The sequence below is a fragment of the Alligator sinensis genome, unplaced genomic scaffold, assembly GCF_000455745.1.
Source record: "Alligator sinensis unplaced genomic scaffold, ASM45574v1 scaffold1457_1, whole genome shotgun sequence".
Taxonomy (NCBI): Eukaryota; Metazoa; Chordata; order Crocodylia; family Alligatoridae; genus Alligator; species Alligator sinensis.
Window position 1 is genome coordinate 8207 of NW_005842845.1, and position 9686 is coordinate 17892.

The 9686-nt window shown below is 52.1% G+C and overlaps 1 protein-coding gene across 1 annotated transcript; it reads right to left on the reverse strand.

Annotated features, from left to right (window-relative positions):
• Window positions 1–169: 169 nt before the first annotated feature.
• On the reverse strand, window positions 170–9216 carry LOC102377847 (pseudopodium-enriched atypical kinase 1-like). The gene is made up of 4 exons (XM_006035492.2): window positions 8960–9216; window positions 5575–5732; window positions 4118–4815; window positions 170–1540 (listed from the first exon to the last, which is right to left on the reverse strand). The coding sequence occupies exons 1-4, from the start codon at window positions 9058–9060 to the stop codon at window positions 542–544; spliced, it is 1956 nt and encodes a 651-aa protein (XP_006035554.1). The 5' UTR covers window positions 9061–9216; the 3' UTR covers window positions 170–541.
• Between the last annotated feature and the right edge of the window lie 470 nt (window positions 9217–9686).

The following is a 9686-nucleotide window of genomic DNA, read 5'->3' on the forward strand; positions in this document are numbered from 1 at the left end:
ACAGCCACAGGAATGGGACCCGGAGTTGTAAACAACAGGGAGAAGAAATGCAGGCTGAAGATCCCAGTGCAGATATTAAAGATCTGGGCGTTCTCTGTTACAAGTCAACAGGAGTAGGACGGGACTCCTTAGGAGTCCCGTCCTACTCCTAAGGAGTCCCGTCCCGTCCTACTCCTCCCTTCCTAAGGAGTAGGAAGGGAGGCTGTGGGCGAGTTACCCGGGCAGCGCATTACGTCTGCGGGCTAGGAACAGGCAGGCCAGTTGCTTCCCGGAGGGGTGATACAGAGCGGCAGCCTGACCCAAGATACCTCTAGTCTTAGTTAAGGCATCGTAGAAACTTCACTTTTAGGCAGCACTGTAGTCCCGTATGTCTAATGACCCCTGCTCCTCCCACCAGCTAATTGCTGCTCGGTGTATCTTTAGAAGAATTGAAGGCCTGCGATATGCCTTTGAGCCCAGTAAATCCACGTATTTCATAACTGAGACGTAAAGTGTTAACCCTTCCCGTTGGTCTTGAGGGGTCTTGAAATGCTACCTGGCTTTATAATGCATACAGGATCCTGACCACTGGGTGTAGGGTATATGTGGTGATCTCTTTCAAGTACTGACAGCACAGCCACTCCTCCAGACTCAGCGTCACCTCTGCCTCTGTCAACTTTTCTGCAAACTTCAGCAGCAGCAGTGTCCTCTTAATGTCGATCCAGTTCTGGAGCAAGACGTCTGTCATTGGGTTCCTGGCAAAGAGCTCCTGGCGTGGCCCCCACAGCAAGATCTGCAGAATGCTCTTCGCTTGCTGGAGAGACGCTCTCCTGTGGCGGTCTGGATGAAGAAGCAGGGTGGCCAGCTGCTGGAGCCCTTGCGAATAGATGGACAGGGCTGGGATGGTGGGCAGGTCATCCCACCGGAGCCCTGAAGCCTTCTCCAAGGAGTCGGCTGCATGCAAGATCTCATAGATCAAGAGGACTACTTGGAGCTCATCTGTATTTTGGACCCGATCTGATTCTTGGGTCTGAAGTGCGGGTCTTGTTTTTCGTACAGTTTTGGAGAAATTGCTGATGAGTAACCTTGGAAGTAGCAGCTCCGGGGTCAGATCTCTGTCCTGCTGGCCCTGGGGAGGAGATGGACAGAGCACCAAGAGCAGGTTCTCTGGGCAGATGTTGTAGTGAAGAACTTCTTGCTTCTTGAGATACTCAAGCCCAGCGCACAACTGCAGGAGGAGGAGGCAAGCCAGGCGTTCATAGTGACCAGGGCTAGAGCTGTGCAGATGTTGAGATTTCTTCACAAAATCAGCCAGCGTTTGGAAAGGAATCTCAGGAGAGATGACCACCTGGGCAAGATGAGGTGAGACACTGGGGGAACTACTGGTACATACATCTTCCTCCTGTTCATTAGGACAGAACTGGCTCAGCTTCTGAGGGCTTTTTGCAGGCATGACATCCTTAGGGAGAGAATCGATGAAGTGGCCAAACACCTGCTGAATATTGAAGTGTGCTTCAAGGGAAGTCTGTACGGAGAGACTGCAGGGGTAGCATTTATGGACCTGTCAGGGAAGAAACATCAACATGCCATCAGTAGAGTAGGATGAAGAAAACAAAATCAGAGCTCTCTGCCTTTTCCTCTCTGACCTCTGCTGTTTAGCTGGGCTGATCTCATTGACCTGGGTACTCTTGTTTCTGCAAGTTCGCCTTGCCTGTCACAGGCAGGGAGCATGGTCTAGGGGACGTAGGACTGTGCAGGGAGACAGATGCTAGAAGTCTTACAGGGTCACACCGGCCAGTACAGTAGCACAATCATTTAACATCACTGTGTGACCCCCACTTTGCTGGATGTGGTGGGGGGAGTCTCATTGCAGAATTTAGGGCTAACATGCAGGGTGCCTTGATCAGCTGTTTTTCTCTAATCCAGGGGGAACTTGGTGCATTTACAGCCACTATCTTATTCTCTGAATCCATGGTTAAGCCTCACTGCTAGCTTGATGTATGCAGAACACTGTTAGTTAGTGGAGAGGCAGGTGGCAAGCTGAGATCACTGCTCCTGATCTGCTCATCCATTAGCAAACATACAAACCACTCATTGCGCACATCGCATCTACCAAAGCCTTGCTTTTTGCTACAGTCACTCCATGCATCCTCCCCGACCCCACAGATCTGCTTCCTCTCCCTGTTACATTTCACCTGGTTAAGCCTGGAAGCTCTTTGGAGCCTGAGCAGTGTCTCATTAGCAGTTCATAGAGCACCTGGCACCCTTGAGATATTACTGCAATTATTAATAAAGGAAGACAAAGCCCTGGCTGGAACAATAGGTTCCAGAAACCCTGAAGATGGAGTGTGGTAGAGACCACAATGCTGACTACAGTAATAGAGAGAGGGTTGGACTAGATGTGACCTCCTGAGGTCCTTTCAACCCTAATTTTCTAAGATAATATGGAAGATGATGCAGCACACTCCCTGCTGCAGCCCTTGCTAATAGCATGAAGATGGGAAGCAACTTTGCCTATAGTACATTGCTAGGTTTCCTGCCCCTTCCTCTGAAGCATCTGCTGTTGGCAACTCTTGGAGACAAGATGCAAGACCAGATGGTCCACATGCAGAATCCAGTCCAGCAACTCCTACTGGCCAACCAGGCTACAGATCTGCAGAGCTCTCTGCCTTTTCCTCTCTGACCTCTGCTGTTTAGCTGGGCTGATCTCATTGACCAAGTCCTGGGTGCTCTTGTTTCTGCAAGTTCACCTTCCCTGTCACAGGCAGGGAGAACGGTCTAGGGGACATGGGACTATGCAGGGAGACGAGGCCTGGGCTGAATCTCTTTCCCGTGCTCCACTTACCTTCAAGTGGACGTTAGAGAATAAGGGCACGTCCATGCCTTTAGAAAGTGCTTTGAAATCTGTGAGCCCTTCCTCTCCTTCACTCCCAAACTGCCACCAAGTACTGTTACTCCAAGCTGCTACTGCAGTTCTTCCCTCCAGACTGTGAGCGGTACTGAGTGCCCCAGGTACTATTGTACCAGGTTGCTAGCGGATGGAAGTACCACCGAGTGCTCCTGCAACCCAGCAGGCCTGGAGGGGGCAGGTTATTATGCCCGATGCCCAGAAGTGGCCACAGATTTTTCCAGGGAGCTCTATGCCCTGAAACCTGGCTCATGGTCTGCAGGGTTCATGTGATCTGCAGCTCCTCTCAGCTCACTGCAGGGCCACTCAGCAAGCATAAGGCCCAACCTTGGTGTCAATCTGTGCTCTGCCTTTGGGCGTCCCGGCTGATAATTGCTGAGGCTGGTACAGATCTGGGTGTTAGAGGTGGGAGGGGATTTTTCCAGAGCTGGATTAGCCTGTCTCTGCTGTGAAGCCCACAATTTTTACTCTTCAAGGACTGTCTTCAGCTCGTTGATGGCCAAGAACAACAGGCTGTACTCACAGCACTGCTCCGTGGTTGGCACTGCAGGGTTTGCCAACATGCGTGTGACCATCTTGCCCTCTAGCGGCTGTAGCCTGTAAGGTGTAAGGCAGTGAAAGAGCAGGTAGAAGAAGAGGGCAAGGATAAAAGGAGGAGAGATGAAGGTGAGGGGGAGAGAGAAGAGGAGCTGGAAACGGGAAGATGAAGAAAGCAACAGGGTCTAAAACGGAGGATGGGGAAAGTTCCCACCGATGCCCCGTGCCTGTGATTGTTCCATGGGTCCCTGGTTTATTTGTAAAATGCCCATGTTTCTCTTTGCAAACAAGCTGGGTGGCTGATGGGAGTGGGGCTGGTGGTACATGAATACCACCAGGACTACAACTTGGCTGCAGCAAATGGAGAACTCTAGTTTTTAACCACACGTGGGCTCTATGGATGTAGCAGGGCTCTGCCCTGGCACAGAGGCACATCAGCCAGGGGGACACTGGCATTTCACTGGGACTGCTTTGAATAAGACGCCAAAAGTGCAGCGCTGGGAAAGGTTTGCAGGGACCTGGAGGACTGTGCAGTTTGGGAATTTGGCCATGGGCCTTTTCAGTACTGGTGCAGCAGGTCATCCCCACCCAAGGTCAAATCCCTGCAGGACCTGATCCTTCAGCCCCCACTGTCTAAGCACTCTGTGGGCTGCTGCAGAAATTCGGGGTCCTTTCCCTTGCTTTTGTACTTACCTTGGCAGCAAAGACCTGCTGGGCACAGCAGATGCGGTAATACCAAGCGTCTCCTGTTTCACAACATGGCTCCTTGTCCAGCAGCTTGAAATCTGCCCACTTCTTTCCTGCAAGTTGTGTTCCTACCAGCTGCTGCTCCTCCTCCTTCCCTACCAGGATCTCCTGTACCCGTGTGGTGAGATGGGTCAAAGACACAAGCTGGCGCCCCATCACTTTCTCGTAGACAGTTGCTTGGTTCTCCAGGTCCTTGAAGAAAGAGAGGAGCTCCCTATCGGGTGTAGTAAAGGTCAGGTGCTCTAGGTGACTATTCCTGAGAAAAGGGTCAGGGTGGGTTTTATTCAGCCTCCCCCAGAGCTGAGGTTCACCCATGCTTTGGGACTTGGACAAGTATCTTTTAGGATGACTTGGAGGTCTAGACTGGCTGGAGCTGAGAGGCTTCTCCTTGTTCAGGAGAGTGCTGGAGTAGCAATATCCCCCACTTCTGCCAGTCACGGCACTGCTGACGTACTGCAGAGTATGGGAGGAGGCACCTCTGCCTGGGCAGTTATGAGAGGGCACCCTCTCGGGCAACGAGCTGGTTCTGCTAAGCTTTTTTGGCAGGGGTGGAGGCAATGAGCCAGAGCTGGTGTCAGAAGGGAGCCTCCCAGGCGAGCTCCCTCGGCAGACTTTGTTTGGTACCAGGTGTGCTCGGATCTCTCCTGCAAGGGAAGGCAACAGAGATAACTGTGACACTTGTGCTAGGGACCCTTTGTCCTCCAGATGTTTGACAGGTGCCCCGAGAGTTGACGGGGACCTGCTCTGTGCAGTTCCCAGCTGCATCTCCCTCCATCCTTACTCATCCTCATTGCCCCATCCAACCCCCTCCCCACTGCCTTCTCATATGCACGCAGGGAATCGAGAGCCGGGACTGACTTCTCAGGGGAGGCAGTGGAACGAGGAGCCAGGAACAGGGGCATTTGCAGAGAGGACTGCGAGGCGGTGCACCCTGGGCAGACACTTCACTGGAGAGTGGAGATGAGCTCAGGGTGTCCTTGTTGATGTCCACTCAACTGGGCCTAGATGCAGTGGGGATGAGCCCTGTACACCCTGGGCTTAACTTTCCCCATGGCTGTCCCATTGACCGTGGACAGAAGCACCAATGCATGGGCACAAGTTGGAACCACATCAGGCCTAAGCCTGAAGAACTACTGCTTGATCACCACCCTCCGCTGTTTGCTCCCTTGGGAGGTTTTTCATTCAGAGGGATAACTGATTCACTCTTGAGATCCCAAAGCTCATAGCACAAGGTGCTACACCTTGTAATACAGAAAAGGGGAAGAACCACAGCTGGATGGGGAGGACTGGCTTTCAAGTGCTCAGTGCCCAATGCTCTTCAGCTGTGCTGAGGTCTCTTGGTAGTAGTCATTAGTTTCCCCAGCAATAAGGTGATGATTCAGTTGGCCAGGCCCCTTGCTCACCTATGTTGCTGTAGATGAGATCTCCTGGACTGCTGGGCTGGGAAAAGCTGCCAGCATCTGGGTCTTGCACTGAGGAGGATGCTTTATCAGAGCCAAGGGAGCTTGGATCAGCACTGCCGCTGCTAGAAACGGACCCACCCGTTCTTCTGATGCTCGATCTGCAGGGAGGGAACTGAGAGGTGAGGGCCAGGTGCAGGCAGAGCATCCTACTCCTTGGGAAGCAAAGTGTGAGAGAAGGGGAATCGGTGGAGTCGGTGTTGCCTGGGACCCCTTCAGTGGGCATGCACCAACCACGGAGGTGGGGAGTGGAAAGACTAGTTGTTTTCCCATGGTCTGTGTGGCTTCTCTTCCCCCAGGTGGCAGCATTGCCCCTTGTTCCACGCTCCGTGGCCCCAGCCATGCAGCCTGCCTGGGGCAGTGGCTGGTTCCTGCTCACCTTCTCTTGCTCATGCTCCCCCGGTAGGGTGCTGGGCCCCTGCGCTGTGATCTCCACTTCGTTTCTCATGTGGCTGCAATAGTGTGTCAAGAGGGGTGTGCTTGTGTGACCGAGGACACAAGCAGAGGCGAGAAGGGTGGTGTCTCGCGTTCCTTCTCTGCCCCTTCGATGGGGCAGAGTCATGGTTGGGTATTGGAGGCTGCACTGAGGTTGGCAACAGGGAAGGTGGGGTTGGCCCTATATCTATTCTGCTTTGGGAGTGCAGAGGGTGGCCTTTGGTGATGCTGGCTGGCAGCATGGATAGGCACTGACTCCTGCCAGGTGAAAGCCGTGAACTGCTGGAGCCCTCACCCACGTTGTGCGAGTGAAGCCAGTACACAATGGACAGTCCCTTGTCCTCATTCCTGTGCATCACACTCATTATTAAATGGATGAAAGGAGGATGGGATTTGGGGCGCTTAGAGACATCCAGCCCTAAATATCACAACAAAAGATCTGAAGTCGGATAAGGACCCACCTGAAAGAAATAAGAGGAGGAGGGCTCCGCAGGCCAGCGTAAGGTGAGAAGAGAGACAAGAAAGCATTTAGGGGAGATTAAGAAGGTCGTTAAGGTGAGAAGCATGAAGGAGTCAGCACAGCCACCAGCCAGCTCCGAGTCTCAAAGTGCTTTCAGTTCCTGGTCGTGGTCTGGGTGTCTCATGTCCTGTTTTGTCTGCTTTTGTAACCGTGAGACTGAACACTCTCAAGCCCTGCTGCTTTCTTTGAAATCAGTCGGCTCCTAAATCCTGCAAACGCTCTTCAACGAGCTAGGTCAGAACCGCCCATGGGGTTACACCAGGGATATGTTTGTCCCATGACGGTGTCTTTTTTTTAAAGCAGCCCATAACTTAAGAGGCCTTTAAATGAAGCTCCTTGGGCTCCAGGAGTGACCTGGAGCAGTTCCCTGGCAGGTTCAATAATTGACTCGCCACCAGCTGCTCCCTCCTTGCAAGCTTCTGTGCAAGCAGCTCCCCTGGGGGATTGTTTAACAGGGATTCGAGGGAAAAAGATGCTTTGCTAAACCAGAGGAAGTGCAGCTAGGGCTGTTAGACCACAGGTGCCAGAGGCGCTGTGAGCAGCTCCCTGGGGACCCAGCCTGGGGCTTCCCACTCATTAAATAGGGGCAGTTCTCCCAGGCCTCAGGCTTTCCACTTGTTAACCACCCCCTGGGTTCCCAGGCTTTCACCAGGCCAGGTGCTTCCAGGCCTCTGACTCTACACATTAACCCAGCTTGATTCATTGCCCTTTCAAAGAAAAGTATGCACCTGGGTAAACGGGCAGGCATCTCCAGGGATGCACACTTGGGGAAGGGTTGCTCCATGGGGAGAATATGTCCCTGGGGGACACTGACTGGCTGTATGACCACGGTCAAGTCTCTTGTCTCGGTGCTGCTTCCCGTCTGTGACATGGGGTTTAATGAGGAGGGCTTAGCACCGCAGGGCTTGTAGAGTGGTAGAGAAGTGCAAAGAGGTCTTCTCTGCACACGTGTGTGCTCATGCATGACCCAGCACAGTGTTCGGAGAGCTTTCTGTGCGTGTGTGCGACTATCATGTGCAAACTCGCCCTGTGACTGACTATCCGACCTCTCCACGAATCCCTCCTGCCTGCCTTAGCAGCGAATGGCCCTCGGTGTCCTAGACCTTCACCTCCTTTATTTCATGCCGGCTATGTCATTTCTGGGTGCTGCTCAGTAGGAGACTCCAGGGTGGTGGGATAAGGGGAGGGTATTACCCTAGGGATAAGACTAGCAATGCAACCCCCTGGGGTGGCAGGGTTGCAGAAGCAGACAGGCATCAAGGCTCAGCAGCTGAAAAATTGGCTGGAGACAGGAAGCTGCTCAGAGCTAATGAGGGCGGTTCTGCCACCCACCTCCTGAGCTGATGAAGAGGTCCCACAGATGCTTCCTTCCTTTATTTGCTGGAAGGTAAAAGTGTGAAGGGCAAAACCCTGGTGCTATTTGAACCAGCCACCTTTTGATTCTGAACCAAGGCACTGGGCTACTTTGATCTCGAGTCCTGGCTGAGCTGGCAGTGACCAAAGGTGGCTGCACTCCACCAAGTGAGTTTTATTGACTCCACATCCGCCTCCAGTGGGCATGTGTCCACTTCACAGCTCCTTCCCCTCCCACCCAAAATTGACTCTTGAGACAGATGGGCTTCAATCACAAAGTTCATATCCCAATCTGAGCCACCCACTAGTGTCGGAGAGCATAGGTATACGGTTTCAGTACAGCCCTAGCATAGAGATAGCTATATACTGCTATGATGGGACATAATGTGCTATTTAAAACTCTCTAAGTACATCTGTGGCCATGTTGGAGTGATGTTGTAGCTGAGATGGTCCAGGAAATATGCAAGAGGCAAGGATTTTTGTGGACGATTATCTCTCATTGGACCAGCTGCACGGTTTCTGTACGTACTTTTAGGCCATAGGAGCACAGCCAGAGACCTGGGGTCTGCTCCTGCCTCTGCTGCTGAAATGCTTAGTGACCTGCAGTGAATCACTAAACATTTTTATGCCTCAGCTCTCCCATGGCTCAGCAGAAAGAGTTGCTCCACAGAACAGACATGGAGCCAAGTTCACCAGCGTCTAGATACAGGGCTCAAACTCGGTCCTTTAAAAAGATTGGCTTAATCCTGATCCTGTGGATAAAGGCTCGGGGATGGATTCTGACAACCCCAAAGTTTAGGGATGTTTGGGTCACGTATGTAGGCAGACGCACATCTCTGATCTTTTCCTTCTTTTTTTTCAAAGCTCATATTGCAAATGCCTCTTCCTCCCTCCCCTCCACCTTTGTCTGCTGCTATCAATTCATGAAAGCATGGGGCTTACACTCTCTGGATTCAGGACACGCTTTGTCCAGGAGTTGGCAAGCCCCTGAAGCATGAGTAGAGTAGGAAAACCTGTTACCTTTGCATCTTCCCTGGGAGGGGTGGGGGATCCGCTTGCTCAGACTCGGCCATCTCCTTCTTTTCCAAAATGATCTGCGCTCTGTGCTCTGTGCTGTGCATCTCGTTGGCCAGAGCTTCGGTTTCTATTACATTCTCACTCCGAGATGGCTACTGACTGGGGAATTATATGCCAGTTTTCCAGGAGAAGGGCCCGGCGGGTATTAGACCTCGGGAGGGCTGCGCAGCTGTGGCAGAGTGCTGGATGCTGGGAGAGCTTGCGCCCATCTGTCAGGCGGAGGCTGCTATGGGGAACCGGCTTTCACAACACTTTGCATAACCACTTTGCTTACAAGAGGATGTTCTTTTGAACTAGGTTTCAAAACCTCTTACTGCATTAAAGGAAGCCAGGGGTTAAAGTCATCCTTGGTGTCACGCTCCTCGTTAATGGAGTTACTCCAGGGGTCACTCTGCCTACATAGGTTTGTGGTAACATTTATGCTGCTTGCACCATATCAAAAGATCAAAATGAAGGGTATTACAAATGTACTGTACATTGCTGCAATTCGTGAAGGGCATGGAGTGGTTGGTTTTCTGTTCTGGTTTTCATGCAGTAGCTATTCCCAGTGTAGCAGATGCAGGGGTCAAGTTTTTGTCTTTGTTTTAAATTACTATTATATATTGGAACTATTTCCCGGGAGATCTTTAGGAGGCTGGAGATCCGGAGCAGAAGTCAAGGGGGCCTGGTG